The 21,348-nt window shown below is 43.5% G+C and overlaps 1 protein-coding gene across 1 annotated transcript in view; it reads right to left on the bottom strand.

The window, feature by feature from the left end:
- Positions 1 to 21,348, bottom strand: part of snd1 (staphylococcal nuclease and tudor domain containing 1) — a 1,317,969-nt gene that overhangs the window by 1,279,875 nt on the left and 16,746 nt on the right. Inside the window, exons 3-5 of the mRNA XM_072471188.1 lie at positions 18,842 to 18,962; positions 12,168 to 12,249; positions 5,421 to 5,581 (exon numbers count right to left, since the gene is read on the bottom strand). Of these exons, the coding sequence (XP_072327289.1) occupies positions 5,421 to 5,581; positions 12,168 to 12,249; positions 18,842 to 18,962 (364 nt within the window). The remainder of the gene's footprint in view (positions 1 to 5,420; positions 5,582 to 12,167; positions 12,250 to 18,841; positions 18,963 to 21,348) is intronic.

Genomic DNA, 21,348 nt, shown 5'->3' with positions numbered 1-21,348 from the left:
ACAATTGTTTATTCCTGTCTGGCACAAAAGTAAAACAGGAAAGGTGGCCAATCCATGGTTTACAAGGGAAATTAGAGAACATTCGATCCAAGGAAAAAGCATACAAATCGGCCAAGAAAAACAACAGGTCTGAGGATGGGAGCAGTTTAGAATTCAGCAAAGGAGGACCAAGAAGTGGAAAATAGAGTACGAGGGTAGGCTTACAGGGAACATAAAAACTGAGTGTGAAAGTTTCTGTAGGTACGTGAAGAAAAGGATTGGTGAGGACAATTGTAGGTGCCTTACAGTCAGAAAATGGGAAATGTATAATAGGGGACAAAGAAATGGTTGAGCAACTAAACACATACTTTGGTTATGTCTTCACAAATGAGGGCACAATCAGGTACCAGAAATGCTGGGGATCGCAGGGTTTAGTGAGATGGAGGAACTGAAGGAGATCAAAATTAGTTGAGAAATGGTGTTGGAGAAATTGATGGGATTAAAGGCTGATAAATCCCCAGGGCCTGATAATCTACATCCTAGAGTACTTAAGGAAGTGGTTCTAGAAATAGTGGATGCATTAGTGGTCACCTTCCAGAATTTTATAGACTCTGGAACAGTTCCTGCAGATTGGAGGGTAGCTAATGTCATTCCATTATTTAAAAAAGGAGGAAGATAGAAAACAGAGAATTATAGACCAGTAAGCCTGACGTCAATAGTTGGGAAAATTCTAGAATCCATTATCAAAGATTTTACAGCAGGGCACTTAGAAAATAGTGGCAGGATCGGACAGAGTCAGCATGGATTTATGAAGGGGAAATCATGCTCGTCAAATCTACTGGAATTCTTTGAGGATGTAACTGAGAGAATTGACAAGGGGCAGCCAGCAGATGTGGTATTTTTGGACCTCAGGAGGCTTTGGAAAAAGTCCTGCATAAGAGATTAGAGTGTAAGGGATTAGGGGCAGTGTATTGAGGTGGATAAAAAACTGGTTGGCAGACAGGAAACAAATAGTAGGAATTAACGGGTCTTTTTCAAATTGGCAGGCAATGACTAGTGGGGTTCCAGAGGGATTGGTGCCGGGCCCCAGCTATTCACAATATATATTAATGAGTTGGATGAAGGAACCAAATTTGCAAATGATACCAAGTTGTATTGGTGAGCTGTGAGGAGGATGCAGAGATCCTTCAGTGTGAATTGGATTAGTGGAGTGAGTGGGCAAATGAATGGCAGATGCAATATAATTCGGAGAAATGCGAAGCTATCCACTTTGGTAGCAAAAACAAGACGGCAGACTATTATCTGAATGGCCATAAATTAGGAGAGGGGAATGTGCAACGAGACCTGGGTGTCCTCGTAAACCAGTCACTGATGGTAAGCATGTAGGTAATAATAATCTTTATTAGTATCACAAGTTTACATTAACACTACAATGAAGTTACTGTGAAAATCCCCCAGTCGCCACACTACAGCACCTGTTCAAGTACACTGGGGGAGAATTCAGAATGTCCAATTTGCCTAACAAGCATGTATTTCGGGACATGCAGGAAGAAACCGGAGGAGCCGGAGTAAAACCACGCAGACACGGGGAGAACTTGCAGATTCCACGCAACGACCCAAGCCAGGAATCGAACCCCGGTATCACAGGCAGTAAAGGCGGCAAATGGTATGTTGGCCTTCATAGAGAGGGGATTCGCGTACAGGAGCAGAAATGTCTTGCTCCAATTATACAGGGCCTATGTGAGGCCACACTTGGAATATTGCGTGCAATTTTGCTCTCCTTATTGGAGGGTGTTCTTGTTCTAGAGGGAGTGCAGCAAAGGTTCACCAGACTGATTCCTGGGATGGCGGGCCTGACATGAGGAGAGATTGAATCAGTTAGGATTGTATTCACTGGAGTTCAGAACAATGAGGGGAGATCTCATAGAAACCTGCAAAATTCTAACAGGGCTAGACAAAGTAGATGCAGGAAGGATGTCCCCGATGGTGTGTGTCCAGCGGTTACAGTCTGAGGATACAGGGTAGACCATTTAGGACAGAGATGAGGAGAAATTTCTTCACCCAGTGAGTGGTCGGCCTGTGGAATTCGTTACCACAGGAAGTAATTGAGGTCAAAGCATTGCATGTTTTCAAGAAGCAATTAGATATCACACTTAGGGCGTAGGGGATCAAAGGATATGGGGGAAAGCGGGATTAGGGGATTGAATTGTTTGATCACCCATGATCATAATGAATGGCGAAACAGACTTGAAGGGCCGATTGGCCTCCTCGTGCTTCTATTTTCTATGTTTCCTTGTGGTTACTATTGTTGAAACGGAGGAAGAGGAGCTGCACAGTTTAAATTCTCCATAAGAATCCAGGCAAGGGGGCAGGAGAGGAGACTGAGGGAGATGTCGTTCAAAGTGGTGGGAAGGAGTTTTAGGTACCTGGGGATTCAGGTAGCAAGGGACTGGGGTCAGCTTCATAAACTAAATTTGGGCAGGGTGATTGAGCAAATGAAAGGGGACCTCCGTAGGTGGGACGTGCTCCCCCTGTCATTGGCAAGGAGGGTACAGACTGTGAAGATGACAGTCCTCCCGAGATTGCTGTTTGTGTTTCAGTGCTTCCCAATCTTCATCCCTAAGGCATTTTTAGGAAGATGAATGCGGCGATCTCGGGTTTTATATGGGCCGGGAAAGCCCCAAGGGTGAAGAAGGTCCTTCTTGAGCGGGGGTGCAGTGGGGGGGGGGGGAGCCTGGCCCTTCCAAACTTTATTAACAATTACTGGGCGGCCAATATTTCGATGATTAGGAAATGGGTAGTGGGGAAGGGGTCGATGTGGGAGCGAGTGGAGGCAGCATTAATTTTTTTAATATTGTCATGTGAGAGTACCTTTGAGAAATGGGTGCTTATAAATAGGTGTGTATCGAAGTATCTGTAGTGAGAGTACCTTTAAGAAATGGGTGTTTATAAATGGGTGTGTATATAAATATCTGTAGTGAGAGTACCTTAAAGAAATGGGTGTTTATTACTGCAGTGATGTCGGAGAATGGGTGGAGCTGGGCTCTCGTCAGCTTTTTACTTCGTTTTAGGCTGTTTGCTGCAGGATGTGTTTTAGTTTTGTTTTCAGTGTTGGAGCTGAAGCCAGACCAAGCAGGTGTACTGCTGTTCTCTCTGCCATCAAAAGACTATCTCTTGATCATTTGGTGAATTCAGAATTATAAATGTTTTCAGTAGTGACTTTCACCTGATGTGCTTCTGATAAATGTTTTGTTTTTAAGTTGTATGGATGTTAAAAAGGAAAGCTTAACGGTTTACTTAGTGTTGTGGTCTTTGGGGGTTGTATTTGAATGAATGGTTGCTAAGATGTTCACTATGTTTTAAAAAGGTTAACTTGAGTTCATAGAATAAACATTGTTTCGCTTTAAAAAATACTTTTATCACCCGCGCACAGTGATACAAAAAAGAAGAAAATACAGTCATGAGGTTAAATCGGCACATGGCCATTCCTCAATTTGTCAGTTCTGCCATAGTCCTTCTGCTTTCGCAAACTCCTCCGCTGCTTCCGCCGTTCCAAAATAAAAGTCCCTGAGCTTGTAAGTCACCCTCAGCTTCGCTGGATATACAATGCCGCACTGCACCTTGCTAATGTACAGTGCCCTCTTCACCAGATTGAAGGCAGCCCGCCTCCTCGCCAGCTCCACCGTAAAGTCCTGGTATACATGTATACAAGCTCCAGCCCACTCTTTGAACATTAAGGGGCAATTTAGCATGGCCAATCCACCTAACCTGCACGTCTTTGGACTGTGGGAGGAAGCCAGAGCACCCAGAGTAAACTCACGCACACGGGGAGAAAGTACAAACTCCACACTGACGGTCAGGTGTTATTTTAATTTTAAAAGTGACGGATCCCCTAATTTCTAAAGTGTCCCCTAATTCTGGATTCACCCACAAGAGGAAACATTGTTTCAACATCCATCCACCTTGTCAATACCGCTCAGGATCTTGTATACTTCAATGAACAAACCCGTCACTCTTCTAAACTCTAGTGGAAATATGCCCAATCTTTGCAACCTATCCTCACAAGGCAACACGCTCATTCCAGTTATCTATCTAGTCAACTTCCTCTGAACTACCTCCAGTGCATTTATATCTTTCCTTAAACAAGACTGAAGCTGCACACAGTATTCGAGATGCGGTCTCACCAATGCCCTGTATAACTGAAGCATACCATTTATGATCAATTCCTCTCATAATAAAGGTTAGCATTCCATTAGCCCTCCTGACTACATGCTGCATCTGCAAACTAACTGTGTGATTCATGCACAAAAACACCGCACCATGGTATTCTGTGTCATTCTCCATTTAAGTAATACTCAACTTTTTTATTCTTCCTGCCAAAGTGAACATCTTCACATTTTGCACCCTATTTTCCATTTGCAAACTCTTTGGGCTGGATTCTCCGATTTTGAGGCTTTGTCCTGACCCCGGCTAGGAACGGTGGCGTTTTACAACCCAAAGTTCGAAGTTTGGCTGGGGGCTAGAGTCGCGCAGTGTAGAGCACCTGGCTCTAGCTGCCGATGCAGCCCAGAGAATTGCCGGGTCCGTGGCCGCGCATGTAACATGGCACCGGCCGCACACGGACCCAGACTGCAAAATAATGCCCCCCTTTGGCCAACTTGTGAGCCCCGGACCACCCCCCAACAGTGCTCAGACCCTGCCAAAGTCACCCCAGCCCACGGATCAGCCCTCCCCTGACTGTGGCGGCATTGGACTGAGTCCGCAGCTGCCACGCCAAATTCCAGACAATGAATAGCACACGTGACTGACGCTGTCGGGATCTCGGCCAGTCGAGGGCGGAGCATCGGGGGTGGGCCTCAGGCAACGTCACGTGGCGTCGATACGGCCTGCGGCGTGCTCCTAGAGAACGCCGCTATGGAGGGGGCGGAGCATCATGAAAGCAGAGCCGCCCCTGATGTCGTCAGAAATGGGTATTTCCCTGCCGATTGCAATTTCAGCGTCGGCAACCGGAGATTCCCGCCCCTTATGTCTTCTTCACAACATACTTTCCTACCTATCTTCGTGTTGCCTGCAAATTTAGCTACGTCTTCATTCCCTTCATCCAAGTCATTGATATAAATTCATAGAATCATAGAATTTACATTGCAGAAGGAGGACATTCGGCCCATCTGTAAAAGGTTGAGGCCCGAGCAGAGACACCAGCGGCACTCCATGCCAAGGCAGATCCCGGTGTAATTTTGGTTATGTCAGTCATTTAACCAACACATCTGTGACATCATGAGCATCTTTTGTAAACAGCCTCAAATATTGCCAATTCACCACAGTTAACAATGACTTACTGAATGCAAACACCAAGAATTGAATACACAGTGAAACTCAGGATGCAAAAGATTGAACATTAAAAGCTATCGCATTTGGGAGAGTTAACCTGGTTCACTAACCATTAACTGGTTTTTGATGATTGGAGTCCACAAAATGGCGAGGATTTTCAATGGTGTATTTCAGATCTCGAATGGTATGTGAACCTCCTCCTTCACCCCACATTCCTTTCTTAGCAGCTTTTGCTTGATCCTCAAGTTCACAAAGTCGGGTTTGCTCGGGACTAAGAGAGAAATACAACAGCATTAGCAGAAACCTGTACACAATTCCCTTCCCAGGTCTCTACCAGCATTGCCCTTGAATCTAGGAGCATGATTGGGCATTTCCTGCATCTTATGTCAGCTGTAGGTCAGTGCTGTGTCAGCAGGCTGTGGGTTCAAGCCCGCACCAAGAACACATAACTTAGGTTAACAGTCCAATGAAATACAGAGGGCATGCTTCACTCTCAGGTGCACTCTTGCAGATTAGAAGTTAAACCAGTCTCTCAGGTGACTATAAAGAAATTCTTCACTGCTAGTTTGAGGTAAAGTATGGCTCATTTTGAGTATAAATACCAGCATGGTTTCAAAGATGGCACCGGAACATGCGACTCTCTGCCAGCTCTCTCAACCAGGCCCCTTTCATTTCTCTCTTATCACCGTTCTGACCTACTAAAACTCTTTTCCACTTCATATATAATTACTAATAACTCTCTTTTATGTTTTCTTCCGCACTGTAACCAATCACTTTGTTGATGCACCACTAACAGCGTACTTTGTCGCTGATTATTTTGTCTACTATGTACGTACTTGCGTACGTTCCCTTGGCCGCAGAAAAATACTTTTCACTGTACTTCGGTACATGTGACAATAAATATCAATCAATCAATAGGCTAATTGGCCCAAACGGTCTTCTTCGGTGCAGTAATTCTATATAACTTAAGTCTTCCCTGCATTGTCCAATGCGATGGGATGATATTGAAAATTCATCAATGAGGAATCTCTGACACAAAGCCAACTCCAACTATTGCAGGGCATAACAAATTTCATGATGTTTTGTGCCACTTCCTGAAACATACTTCACAATAAGACATTCCAGGTCAGCTGTATCAAATTCTACTAAATATCACTAACCATACACGCAAAACATGACACAACATGAAAGAATAGCAAACCGCTTTTTGGTTTTCTAAATGCTAAACACATTTCCTTCTCCTCTATGTCCCCCACCAAGTTTTGAACAGACAAGTTAAACTCAGTCATTGCAAATTATTGATTGGGTTCTCTTGACCATGGTGGAGTGATAGGAGGTGGAGGGAGATCAAGAGGCGGTGATTGGGGAGGAGGAGGCGGGGGGAGAAATGAAAATTGGTAGTTTGGGCGGGGCGGGGGTTGGAAAAAGGTGGGTGGTGGGCAGGAGCAGAATATGGGGTGGGGACAGGGAAGAAATGCCAAGTCAACCCATTCAATTGCTACCCAGAAATCCCAGGTTTTTGGGGCGGGGGATTGGCAAAAATAATAAAAGAAAGTGTCAATTGATACACTACTGTGTACTCCTGTGATGGATGATAAATAGGTTCCCCTCTCACTCCACCAATTCCCCACACAATGAGGTTTCCAATTTCAGTAAAATCACAAGTGATGGCACATCCCCACAGGATCGAAAGTCAGCTTTCCAGCTGAGAAAAGTGACGTGCTGTCAAGCATATATTAATGCAAACATATGTCAGCTCATTACTGTTCAGAGAGAGAGAGAACAACAAAAAATAAGTAAAGAGGGAGAGAGAGAAAGCAGGTGTGTGTGTGTGTGGTGGGCAGATTAGTGGGGAGAGAACGAAGAAATGAGGGATACCTGCAGCAGTATCTGCAGTTTTCCCATTAGTTAAAAACTAATGAGTTTCTCCCAGATCATCTCCTCTGTACAAATGCAGCAAGATAGAACAAAATAACAATCACCTACAAAACTGCATGCAAAAGCGTTGCGCAGGTCAAAGAGACACAGCCTGAGTGAGTAAGACACATCCAGAGTGGGAATTTGAAACTTGGTAATTTGGTGCAAGTGAGGTAACCGTTCGGAGGAGGATCAGTCTCTGTGTGAGTATAAAAACCTACTTTAACCCGGGGATCGCGGCCTAGTTTCGGGAGCCGTTCGGAGGAGGAGGAGCAGTCTCTGTGTGAGTATAAAAACCTAACGGTAACTTCCTGTTTTCCACTTTTTTTTTCAAAAGTGACGTCAGAGGGAAGCTGTGATCCGATTGGGTGATAGCAAATCTGCCCCAAATTTTTAAAAAACACAGCTCAACTCGTAAACTTAAATTAAACTAATTAATTAATTAGAGATGGCTGGTCAGGTGATGTGCTTGAGCTGCTTGATGAGGGAGCTGGCAGATCCCATTGCGAGTTGCAGCGACCACAACTGCACTAAGTGTTGGCTGCTCGAAGAGCTCCGGCTCAGAGTTGATGAGCTGGAGTCTGAGCTTCAAACACTGAGGCACATCCGGGAGAGGGAGACTTACCTGGACACTGTGTTTCAGGAGGCAGTCACACCTGTCAGAGAAAATAGTTTAAATCCTGCCAGTGGCCAGGGACAGCAGGGTGTGATTGCAAGTCAGGCAGGTAAAGGGAACCAGCAGTCAGGAACTCAGGAGCCTCAGCACCTGACCCTGTCCAACAGGTACGAGGCACTTCCTCCGTGTGGATGGCGAACAGGGCTGCAGGAAGGATGAGTCAGCTGACCAAGGCACCATGGTTCAGCAGGCCATTCAAGGGGAGGGAGTAAATAGGCAAGTTGTAATTGTTGGGGATTCTATTATCAGGGAGATAGATAGTATCCTTTGTGAGCAGGATAAAGAGTCCCGCATGGTATGTTGCCTGCCCGGTGCTAGGGTGCTAGGGGGCGGGACATCTCTGACCGGCTCAAAAGGATACTGGAGAGGGAGGGGGAGGATCCAGTTGTTGTGGTCCATGTCGGTACCAACAACATAGGCAAGTCTAGGAAAGAGGACCTGTTAAGAGATTATAAAGAGCTAGGATTCAAATTAAAAAACAGGTACTCAAGGGCCATAATCTCCGGATTACTGGCCGAGCCACGTGCAAATTGGCATAGGGAGGCAAGAATAAGGGAGGTTAACACGTGGCTGAAAGAGTGGTGTGGGAAAGAGGGGTTCCTTTTCATGGGACACTGGCATCAGTTTTGGGACATTGGGGACCTATACCGTTGGGATGGTCTCCACCTGAACCGAGCTGGGACCAGTGCTCTGGCGAAAAGAGTAAATAGGGTAGTCAATAGGAGTTTAAACTAGAGATTTGGGGGGGGGGGGGGGGGGGGGGGGTCAGGGAACCAAGTAGTGAAGTAATCAGTGGGAAGCGTAGCTGCTTAAGAATACAAAAAAGCACAAAAATACAGAACTCAGGAGAGGTTACGATCGTCCCCATTTCACAAAATATGACAGTGTATGGAAAGGCTCAGTAAACCAAGGTCCACCACACTAAGAAAACAAAAAGGGACGGTCAATAGAGAATGAAAGGTGCTATATTTAAATGCGCGCAGTGCACGGAACAAGGTAATGAGCTTGTGGCCCAGATTGTGACAGGCAGGTATGATGTGGTAGGCATCACAGAGATGTGGTTGCAGGGGGTTCAGGACTGGCATTTAAACATCCAGGGATTCACAACCTATCGAAAAGACAGAGAGGTGGGCACAGGGGGCAGGGTTGCCTTATTAATTAGGAATGAAATTAAATCAATAGCACTAAACGACATAGGGTCAGATGATGTGGAGTCTGTGTGGGTAGAGTTGAGGAACCACAAAGGCAAAAAAAACCATAATGGGAGTTATGTACAGGCCTCCTAACAGTGGTCAGGACCAGGGGCACAAAATGCACCACAAAATAGAAAGGGCATGTCAGAAAGGCAAGGTCACAGTGATCATGGGGGACTTAAATATGCAGGTGGACTGGGTAAATAATGTTGCCAGTGGACCCAAAGAAAGGGAATTCATTGAATGTTTACAGAAGGGCTTTTTGGAACAGCTTGTGATGGAGCCCACGAGGGAACAGGCCATTCTGGACTTAGTGTTATGTAATGAGCCAGACTTGATTAAAGATCTTAAAGTAAGGGAGTACTTAGGAGGCAGTGATCATAATATGGTAGAATTCAGTCTGCAATTTGAAAGAAGGTAGAATCAGATGTAAAGGTGTTACAGTTAAATAAAGGTAACTACAGGGGCATGAGGGAGGAACTGACGAAAATCGACTGGGAGCAGAGCCTAGCGGGAAAGACAGTAGAACAGCAATGGCAGGAGTTTCTGGGAGTAATTGAGGACACAGTACAGAGGTTCATCCCAAAGAAAAGAAAGGTTATCAGAGGGGGGGGGATTAGGCAGCCATGGCTGACAAAGGAAGTCAGGGAATGCATTAAAGCAAAAGAGAAAGCCTATAATGTGGCAAAGAGTAGTGGGAAGTCAGAAGATTGGGAAGGCTACAAAAACAAACAGAGGATAACAAAGAGAGAAATAAGGAAGGAGAGGATCAAATATGAAGGTAGGCTAGCCAGTAACATTAGGAATGATAGTAAAAGTTTCTTTAAATACATTAAAAACAAACGGGAGGCAAAAGTAGACATTGGGCTGCTCCAAAATGACACTGGTAATCTAGCGATGGGCGACAAGGAAATAGCTGAGGAACTAAATAAGTACTTTGCGTCAGTCTTCACAGTAGAAGACATGAGTAATATCCCAACAATTCAGGAGAGTCAGGGGGCAGAGTTGAATATGGTAGCCATCACAAAGGAGAAAGTGCTAGAGAAACTAAGAGGTCTAAAAATTGATAAATCTCCGGGCCCAGATGGGCTACATCCTAGAGTTCTAAAGGAGATGGCTGAAGAAATAGTGGAGGCGTTAGTTATGATCTTTCAAAAGTCACTGGAGTCAGGGAAAGTCCCAGAGGAGTGGAAAATCGCTGTTGTAACACCCTTGTTCAAGAAGGGAACAAGAAAAAAGATGGAAAATTATAGGCCAATTAGCCTAACCTCGGTTGTTGGCAAGATTCTAGAATCCATCGTTAAGAATGAGATTTCTAAATTCTTGGAAGTGCAGGGTCGGATTAGGACAAGTCAGCATGGATTTAGTAAGGGAGGTCATGCCTGACAAACCTGCTAGAGTTCTTTGAAGAGATAACAAATAGGTTAGACCAAGGAGAGCCAATGGATGTTATCTATCTTGACTTCCAAAAGGCCTCTGATAAGGTGTCTCACGGGAGACTGCTGAGTAAATTAAGGGCCCATGGTATTCGAGGCAAGGTACTAACATGGATTGATGATTGGCTGTCAGGCAGAAGGCAGAGAGTTGGGATAAAAGGTTCTTTTTCGGAATGGCAACCGGTGATAAGTGGTGTCCCGCAGGGTTCAGTGTTGGGGCCACAGCTGTTCTCTTTATATATTAACGATCTAGATGACGGGACTGGGGGCATTCTGGCTAAGTTTGCCGATGATACAAAGATAGGTGGAGGGGCAGGTAGTATTGAGGAGGTGGGGAGGCTGCAGAAAGATTTAGACAGTTTAGGAGAGTGGTCCAAGAAATGGCTGATGAAATTCAACGTGGACAAGCGCGAGGTCTTGCACTTTGGAAAAAATAGAGGCATGTACTATTTTCTAAACGGTGACAAAATTCATAATGCTGAAGTGCAAAGGGACTTGGGAGTCCTAGTCCAGGATTCTCTAAAGGTAAACTTGCAGGTTGAGTCCGTAATTAAGAAAGCAAATGCAATGTTGTCATTTATCTCAAGAGGCTTGGAATATAAAAGCAGGGATGTACTTCTGAAGCTTTATAAAGCACTAGTTAGGCCCCATTTAGAATACTGTGAGCAATATTGGGACCCACACCTCAGGAAGGACATACTGGCACTGGAGCGGGTCCAGCGGAGATTCACACAGATGATCCCAGGAATGGTAGGCCGAACATACGATGAACGTCTGAGGATCCTGGGATTATATTCATTGGAGTTTAGGAGGTTGAGGGGAAATCTAATAGAAACTTACAATATAATGAATGGCTTAGATAGGGTGGATGTAGGGAAGTTGTTTCCATTAGCAGGGGAGACTAGGACCCGGGCGCACAGCCTTAGAATAAAAGGGAGTCACTTTAGAACAGAGATGAGGAGAAATTTCTTCAGCCAGAGAGTGGTGGGTCTGTGGAATTCATTGCCACAGAGGGCGGTGGAGGCCGGGACGTTGAGTGTCTTTAAGACAGAAGTTGATAAATTCTTGATTTCGAGGAATTAAGGGCTATGGAGAGAGCGGGTAAATGGAGTTGAAATCAGCCATGACTGAATGATGGAGTGGACTCGATGGGCCGAATGGCTCCTATGTCTTATGGTCTAAATTCTAAAACTTCTACCCTACTTCAAAAGGATGCTAGCAAGCTTCAGTTAACAGATCTTTGCGGGTTGAACTCTGTTGTTCAGTTATGGAACTGTCCCATCAGTGATCAAGGGAGATGAATGCTACCAGGCCCTCCTGTTTGCAGACACTTGGAATGGATCACAAATTTGGATTGAGGGAGGAAAACCTAGCACCCTGACATTTTTCACAAAATAATATTCATAACAATATTCATCAATCCCATACCAAAAATACAGTTGAAGGCAAGGAAAACTGGACCAAGGGGGAAGCAAATTGGTAATTCAACTTTTTTTTTGCTTTTGTTTTACACCTTGCCTCGGACACGTTAGCAAGTCCAATGTTACTCTATGGATTATGAGGACAGAGAAGGCACAATAGATCCTTACAATTTCTTCCAATTCATCAAGAGCATTTAAAAAAAGAACTACTCACTTTGCTCCTCGAATTCCTTCCCTACGAACTGCAACCAATCCCTCAGTTAACAACGACTCAGCAATGTTCTCCCCCGTTGTATCTAAGTTACCAGAAGAATGACATTAAAAAAACATTTCAGTGCAATGATTCAGAAAACAACACAGAAAACAGTAATCGAGAAAACAAGTAACAGCCTTGTCAGAAGATTCTTCCAATAGTCAATATAATCACAAATGTAGAGATTGGATTGGATGAGTTTATGACCACAACTGCACAGGTACGGTATGTGGGAGGGACTGACATTAATGAGCCAAATGGTCTTCTCCTTCCACCCCCCCACTCCCTATGGTTTATGTTTGTATTCCAAGTAAACAGACTTCTCAAAAACAAATCTATTTTTGCATCAAGTGCCACAGCATTCGTTCCAAACATATATTTTAATGAGTTCTATCATTGATGCAACAGAGATACATCTAACAATCCATCACTTCCGTAGGGGCAGCACGGTAGCCTTGTGGATAGCACAATTGCTTCACAGCTCCAGGGTCCCAGGTTCGATTCCGGCTTGGGTCACTGTCTGTGCGGAGTCTGCACATCCCCCCAGTGTGTGTGTGGGTTTCCTCCGGGTGCTCCGGTTTCCTCCCACAGTCCAAAGATGTGCAGGTTAGGTGGATTGGCCATGCTAAATTGCCCTTAGTGTCCAAAATTGCCCTTAGTGTTGGGTGGGGTTACTGGGTTATGGGGATAGGGTGGAGGTGTTGACCTTGGGTAGGGTGCTCTTTCCAAGAGCCGGTGCAGACTCGATGGGCCGAATGGCCTCCTTCTGCACTGTAAATTCTATGATAAACGCAACAACCACCAATATAGCAGACATGCTGGAACTAGCAACAGGGTTACAAAATAATTTAAGGATTTAGGCAACTCTTTAATACAAAAAAATTAAGCTCAGTTAACCCCAAATATGGATAATTTAACAGCTGGATAATCTGCCATCTGGAGAAAAGGAAGATTATCATGGATAAATCAGCAACAAAAGATAAAGAATTGGTGGTGATCTATGCTCAGTGGGTGAATGGAATTTGACAAAACCCAAAAGAGAAAATCCAGATACCTTGGAACCATGGACAGAAAGCAAATGTTTGGAGAACATTCACACTTTACTCGCCATTTTGTACATGTATGGGAATGTAAAAGAACATGCATTAAGTTTATTCCCTCTCGTTCTGTTCTTTTTTTTTTTTAAATGATGTTCATCAGTAAGATCCTTCAGCTCAAATAAAACAACCCACACCAGAAATGGATTTTGTTTGACGTTCATAGGTGTTCCCTGCTGCACGTTTCCAGCATTTTATTGTTTTTTTAAACATGCAGTTTTTGTATTTAAATCTGCCCTCATCTTCCTCAGGCCCATTGGAGGCCAACTATTACAAGGAGACTATTTTGTACGTCTTATAAAGCAGATTTTGGAACATGGGAAGAGTATGCCACTCTTCCACTAATTATATAGCTAATCTGTACCTTAACTCCAACCATCTCCCATGGTTAGCAAAAATGTATTGATCTCAAATCTATTTTACATTTTGATACAACATGGCAGGCTAATATTCTTAAAAGATAATTGCATTGCCAATTTAAAGGGCTTTCCCTGATGTCTCTTCGGTATTCTTAGATGTTTATTTTTAATGTTAACAAGAATTGTACCCAAGATTTCTTGGCATCAAATTTGGCACCCTATTTGACATTGTTAGTCTTCAATTTGATGCCACTTCAACTCATCAGCATACTTAGTGATGTAACTCAAGCAACTAGTTAAATATATTTCGCAGGTCAGCAAAGCTCAATGCTCCAAAGGAAACTCACCCATTAAAAATAGGTTCAACTGCACTAAAATCTGCAGGTTCCACCCAATTTCTAACAATGGCACAAGGCATTTCACAGCAGAAAAGTATCTGAACAGAGTCCTTGTTAAATATGCTTGGGGCTCTCAAAAGAGCTCTAATTGGAGATACATTTACTGGACAAAATGGATGAGTTTATTCTAAGTTGACACAATATTAATAGATGAGCATAGGGCAAGGAAAGACAGACAGGTCCTCCTGCAGGGCAAGCCATCATTGAGGAATCCGACAATGCAAACAGATGAATCAGATCTTATAATTATTACTCAACATGCAAAAAGCAGGAAAGTGATTGTATTTTCCGATACATCATGGTCTTCCCCAGCATCATCCAAATTAATTCAAATTAAAACTCAAAACTCGCCCACACCTTCACAAGGTAATCAAGCAAGCATCAAAAGAGCATATATACACTCTTAAATCCTTCACTATGTGAATTTAATGACTACATCCTCCCACCCCTGGTTATCCCACACTTGTCAATCGCTGTTAAATAGAAAGTAACGTGAGGGTGTGCTTGTGCTTCAACACAGGAAATAGAACCTTATGCAGCAGATATGCTTCTCAGACAAATTGCTAGGCAAAGAACAACGTTTTTAGCGGGGTTCTAGGGGGCTTGTGAAACACACGCACATGTTCTGGTCTTGCCCCAGGCTTGTTGATTTTTGGTTTTCCTTTTTCTAAAACAATGTCAGGGATTCTGAGTGTTACTATGGAGCAAATGTTTGGCATGTCGGACTTGCCGGTGCTGCAGAAGGGGAAGACGGTAGATGTCTTGGCCTTTGCCTCTCTAACAGCCCGGATGAGTCTTGCTCAGGTGGACACTCCAGCGCCACCTGTGGCTGAGGCTTGATTAGAGGACCCGGTGGGATTTCTGCATCCGGAGAAGAATAAATATGCCATGAGAGGGTCAGGGGATGTGTTTTACTCAAGGTGGCAGCCTTTTTAAGGAGTTGGTTAACGTCAGCTGTTGGGAGGTTGGGGGGGGGGGGGCTGCTTGGTCAGTCTAGTAGGATTTACTATGCGTGTCTGGGTACAATATTGAGGGAGGATGGGTGGGTTGTGTCGTGGATATTTTTGTAATAATGAAAATTTTGTTTGAATATTTTGTCTGTTATAAACTGAGACCCTTGCATACACGGGCAGAATGTGCAAACTCCACACAAAGTGACCCGGGGCCAGGATCTATAAATGCAAATTCTTGAAATTTTTTATTTTTTTTTATATAAGAGGCTTTTAGCTCCCAGCCTTTGCTTCAGAACATTATTCCAGGAACTTATCCAAAACACACTTCATAAATCTTTTGTAACATCTGATATTTGGGTTTATAGTTCTATAAAGAGCAATATCAGTATATTTTTTGAACAAATTATATTGCAACTTCAAATTTAAAAACGAATTGAGCAAAGCACCAGCCCTTTAATCGTCAATTAAACACCAAAGTAGCAGCATTGGTTAAGAATTTGGAGCTTGGTACCTGCATGATGTCACATTTTGTACAGCAAAAAGGGCAACTATCATAGATGCCATCAATGATTAAAAAATGTGCCTTAGGATCACTATTAATATTGCCAACTCTTGATTTGATTTATTACTGTCACATGTATTAGTATACAGTGAAAAGTGTTGTTTCTTGCATGCTATGTCTGGGATGTGGGAAAAGATCAACTTAATACAAGGTAGGTCCATTCAAAAGTCTGATGGCAACAGGGAAGAAGCTGTTCCTGAGTCGGTTGGTACGTGACCTCAAACTTTTGAATGTTTCTCCTGACGGACGAAGGTGGAAGAGAGTATGTCCAGGGTGGGTGGGATCCTTAATTTTGCTGGTTGCCTTTCCGAGGCAGCGGGAATTATAGATAGAATCAATGGATGGGAGGCTGGCTTGCGTGTTGGACTGGGCTACATTCACGACCTTTCGTAGTTTCCTACGGTCTTGGGTGAGAGTCATAGCTGGCATGCCAAATTTCCTTCATCTTCTGAGAAAGTAGCCGTTGGTGGGTTTTCTTAATTATATTGTCGGCATGGGGAGACCAAGACAGGTTGTTGGTAATCTGGACACCTAAAAACCTGAAGCTCTCGACCCTTTCTACTTCGTTCCCATTGATGTAGACAGGGGCATGTTCTCCTCTAGGCTTTCTGGTCGATGACAATCTCCTTTGTTTTGTTGACATTGAGGGAGAGATTATTGTCTGCGCACCAGTTCACCAGATTCTCTATCTCATTCCTGTACTCTGTCTCGTCAATGTTGAAATCCGACCCACTACAATGTGTCATCAGCAAATTTGAGAATCGAGTTGGAGGGGAATTTAGCCACAGTCATAGGTATATAAGGAGTATAGTAGGGGGCTGAGGTCTCAGCCTTGTGGGGCACCAGTGTTGAGGATGACCGTGGAGGAGGACTTGTTGCCTTTCCTTGCTGATTGTGGTCTGTGGGTTAGGAAGCTCAGGATCTAGGAGGAGCAGACGCCCAGGCCACGGAGTTTGTAGATGAGTTTCATCGGAATAATAGTTTTGAAGGCTGAGCTGTAGTCAATAAATAGGAGTCTGACATAGGTGTCCTTGTTATCTAGGTGTTCCAGTGTTGAGTGCAGGGCCAGGGAGATGGCATCTGCTGTGGACCTGATGCAGTGGTAGATGAACTGTAGGGATCAAGGCAATCCGGGAGGCTGGAGTTGATTCGTGCCATGACTAACCTTTCGAAGCACTTCATAATGATGTATGTCAGAGCCACTGGATGATAATCATTAAGGCACGCTGCCTGGCTTTTCTTTGGTACATGATGAAGCAGATAGGGACCTCAGATTGTTGTAAAGAGAGGTTGAGGATGTCTGTGAATACACCACCAGCTGATCCGCGCAAGACCTGAGTGCTCGTCCGGGTACCCCTTCCGGGCCAGTGGCTTTCCGTGGGTTGACCTTCGAGAAGGCTGCTCTGTCATCTGCAATGGTGACCTCGGATACAAGTTCATGCGAGGCTTTCAGGCTGGAGGGCACGCTCTCGCTGACCTCTTACTCAAAGTGGGCAAAGAATGCGTTGAGCTCATCAGGGAGGGGTGCGTTGGAGCCGCCGATTCTGCATGCCATCATCGTGTAGCCCATTATGTCTTGGAGACCTTGCTATGGTCAGCCAGGGGTCTGTATGCCTAGCCTGGGACTCCAGCTTGGGCCGGTACTGTCTTTTGGCATCTTTGATGGATTTCCTTAGATCATATCTGGCTTTCTTGTATAGGTCAGGGTCGCCTGATTTAAACGCCTTGAACCTAGACTTCAGCAAGCAGTGGCTATCCCTGTTCATCCAGGGTTTCTGGTTGGTAAACACTGTCTACTTGCATCAAATGAAGTAAGGAAAATTGTATCGCACAGCCTTGAAATAAGGTAACTCTATAGAAAAATATACGAAACAAGTTCAAAAATAAACTGACAAATGTCAGTCCAAACTAGTAAACTAATTTAATTCCAAAGTCAAAATGTTCATACAACAAAATAGACCAGAAATGGACTTCTAGCCGAAGAATGGGGTAAAAACACTAGAATAATTTTAAATAATTAGATTCCACGATATTATTTATTTGGGGATGAGTGAAAAATAAGCAGATTGCCAGGTCAAAAGAGCACCCCAGCCTGCCAATAACTTGGCAGCAGAAATACACATGGCAGTGACCGACCAGTTAAAGCAGAAGCAGCATAACAAATGTCTAAGTACTGTTCTGAATTAAAACAGAAAGTGCTGGATATACTCAGCTGGTCGGGCAGCATTGGAGGAGAGTGAAACAGAGTTAACACTTCAGATCAGTGACCTTTCATCAGAACTGGGAAAAGTTAAGAGAAGTAATAGATTTTAAGCAAGGGTTGGTTGGGACAAGAATAAAGGAAGGTTGGGGATGAAGTGGAACTTGGGAGAAAGTGACTGACAGAAGTTCTGACACTGACAAGTCAATTACTACCATTTTCAATCCTAATCATGACCTATCATAAAGGCCTCAATTTACATTTTTATTGGAACTGAACAGGTACCAGCCACAGGATACTAAGAATTTGAAGACAAGAAATACGTAAATGACTGTTAATATCTGATCAAGACAATGAGGTTACTAAATAAGTTACTTGAGAATTATCTGAAATTGAGTGTAGAGACCTGGGTTAGTGACATGGCTTGGTTTCTCAGTCTTGAGAAAATAAAGTTCGCCTTGAGGGTCAATGGTTGGGTTCACCCGGAGGTGGCAGCCGTTCGTCAACTTTCTCGGGGGAAATTAAAATGTCAGCCAAAGCAGAAGGGGGGGATTGTTGTTTTATGGTTGGGGTGTGTGAAGATTGTGATGGGGTGGAAATGTTTATTGTACCATGTTTATGCCGCTGTTATTGTTATTATTTTAAAAACTTGCAAATACCCTAATAAAAATATTTTTTTTTAAAAAGAGAATTATCTGAAATTGATACCCAGGCATAAAGCTTATTATATATATTTTCATTGAGGGTTTTTTTGGGAAATCCAGATATTCCTACATAGTAGGAAAAAGGAGATGCCTTTTTTATGATTGCACAAAACCAAGGTTTGAGGACATATTTACCAGGTAATGTTTCTCTCTCTTCCAATATACAGTGATGTGGAGATACCGGCGTTGGACTGGAGTGGGCACAGTAAGAAGTCTTACAAAACCAGGTTAAAGTCCAACAGATGTGTTTCGAATCACTAGCTTTTGGAGCACAGCTGTGCCCATATACAGTGGCTGAGATGGAGACAATTTAATGCAGTTTATTCAAAATCTTCAGTTTGTATGAAGAATAATTCACTAACCTTTGCCCAGGTAAACCATTCCATATTCACGACCCTGGGGAGTCTTGTACTCCACTGTGAAACACACCTCTTTTCCAATCAGTTTCTTCCTGAGGAACTCTCGAGCTGGCCAAGCCCAAGGCTGCAAAAGTGTACAAAAAATAGTGTGCATGAGTAACAAGCTGGAAAGTAAATAATAAAGATTCAATTGACAGCCAACACATTTCTGACAATGGAAATTTAGTAAAATTAGTGACATTATTACAGACTTGTTAGATCATGTGGCTAAGGTTTATTTTGCTTTCATGTCTCAGAATTTATTTGACAATTACGTTGGAATATGTAACGCTATCACTGAGCAGTATATGCATAACATCACATACATATATTGGCAAATCCTGACCAGTAGTCTTCGTGTTCATTAAAAGATAAGGTAGCTTTATCTAGACTTGGAAGACAATAACAGAACAAATGATCAGCATCAGCTTGGCTCACTTCATGGCATTTTCACACAAGATCAAAATTAGGCTGTAGTTCAAGATCTGAGCACACTCTTGGCTGATAATGATTTCAATTCTAACGGTTAATGCAATTTTAAAACATTTTTTATTTATTCGTTCATGGGATATGGGCCTCACTGACTAGACCAGCGTTTATTGCCCATTCCTCTGCAAGACTTCAAGACCGTGGTTGTGGGATCGTTTAGAAACCTAGGAGCAGTAGGCCATTTGGCCCATCGAGTACAATTGAACCATTCAATTAGATCATAGCTGATCACCCACCTCAGCAACACTTTTCCACGCTTTCTCCATATCCCTTGAAGTCATTCGTATCCAGAAATCAATAGATTTCGGTCTTGAAAATGCTCAATGGCTGAGCTTCCAAAGAATTCCGAGATCCACTACTGAGTGAAGAAACTCCTCATCTCAGTCTTAAATGGCCTGCCTCTTATTCTAACTTTCTGTCCCCTGGTTCTAGATTCACCAGCCAGGGCCAACATCCGATCTACATCTATACCTCGTCATGCTCTGTAAGAATTTTGTACATTTCAATGAGATCACCTCCCATTTTTCAAAACTCTGAAGAGTACAGGTCCAGCCTCCTCAATCTCTCCTCATATAACAATGCCGCCATCCCAGGGATTAGTCTGGTGAACCTCCTTTGCACTCCTATATGGCAAGTGTTTCCTTCCTGAGGAATGGAAACCAAAACCGTACACAATATTCCAGATGCAATCTCACCGAGGCTCAGTATAGCTGCAGCAACATCTTTACTCCTGTACTAACATCCCTTTGCGAGGCCAACATATCATTTGCCTTCCTAACTGCACCTGCCTGAAAGCTTTTAGTGACACATGAAAGGATACCCAGTTCCCTTTGGACATCAACACTTCCCAACTTCACACCATTTAAGAAATACTCTGCCTTGCCGTTTTTTTCTAATATAATGGATAACGTCATTTATTCACATTATATTCCATCTGCCATGTTCTTGCCCATTCACTCAGTCTGTCCAAGTCCTTCTTGAAGCCTCCATACATCTTCCTCAACTTACATTCCCACCAAGTTCTGTGTCATCGGCAAATCTGGAAATATTACATTTGATGCCCACGTCCAAATCATTTATACAGATTGCGAACAGCTGTGGCCCAAGCACTGATCCATGTGGCACCCCACAATTAACATTCTGCGATCCTGAGAATGACCTATTTATTCCTACTGTTTTGTGTCTGTTAACCAATTCTTATCCATTCCAGTATATTACCCTCAATCCCATGTGCTCTAATTTTGTTATCTAACCTCCTGTGTGGTACCTTATCAAAAGCCTTCTGAAATACCATATACACCACACCCACTGGTTCTCTCTGTTACAAACATCCTCAAAAAAACTCCAAACAGATTTGTTAAACACGATTTCTCTTCATAAATTCATGCTGCCTCTGCTCAATCATATCATTATTTTCCAACTGTCTGGTTACCACATAATTAGCCTCATCTTTTGCATTGTGCTGCTGCTGTTTGTCATACATGTGCTGTAGCTTCACCACATTGAGATCTTATTTTTAGGTTATGCCTGGTGCTGCTCCAGGCACGCCCACATTCTGCATTAAATCAGAGTTTATGGGATTTTTATTTATTTGTTAATGGGATGTGGGCACCACTAGCTGGGCCAGCATTTATTACCCATCCCTAATTGCCCTGAACTAAGTGGCTTGCTGCGCATTTCAGAGAGCATTTATGTTAACATTTCTGTGGATCTGGAATCACTTGTTGACCAGACCAAGTAAGGATGGCAGATTTCCTTCTCTCAAGGACATTAGTGGTAACGGTAGATGGCAACAGTACAGTGCAGGATATGCCGGACTATGTGGTTACAGATTGCGATTGAATACTATTCTGCTGATGGCCCACATCCTTCATGGATGCCCAGTTTAGCATGATGGTAGTGCCACACAACAAAATGGAGGATATCCTCAGATGGGGCTTCAACTTCACAAGGACTGTGCAGTGGCTGCTCCTATCAATACT

Source organism: Scyliorhinus torazame, chromosome 13, assembly GCF_047496885.1.
Source record: "Scyliorhinus torazame isolate Kashiwa2021f chromosome 13, sScyTor2.1, whole genome shotgun sequence".
Classification (NCBI taxonomy): Eukaryota; Metazoa; Chordata; class Chondrichthyes; order Carcharhiniformes; family Scyliorhinidae; genus Scyliorhinus; species Scyliorhinus torazame.
Note: the sequence above shows the minus strand (reverse complement) of the source record. Positions and strands in the feature narration are given on the sequence as shown.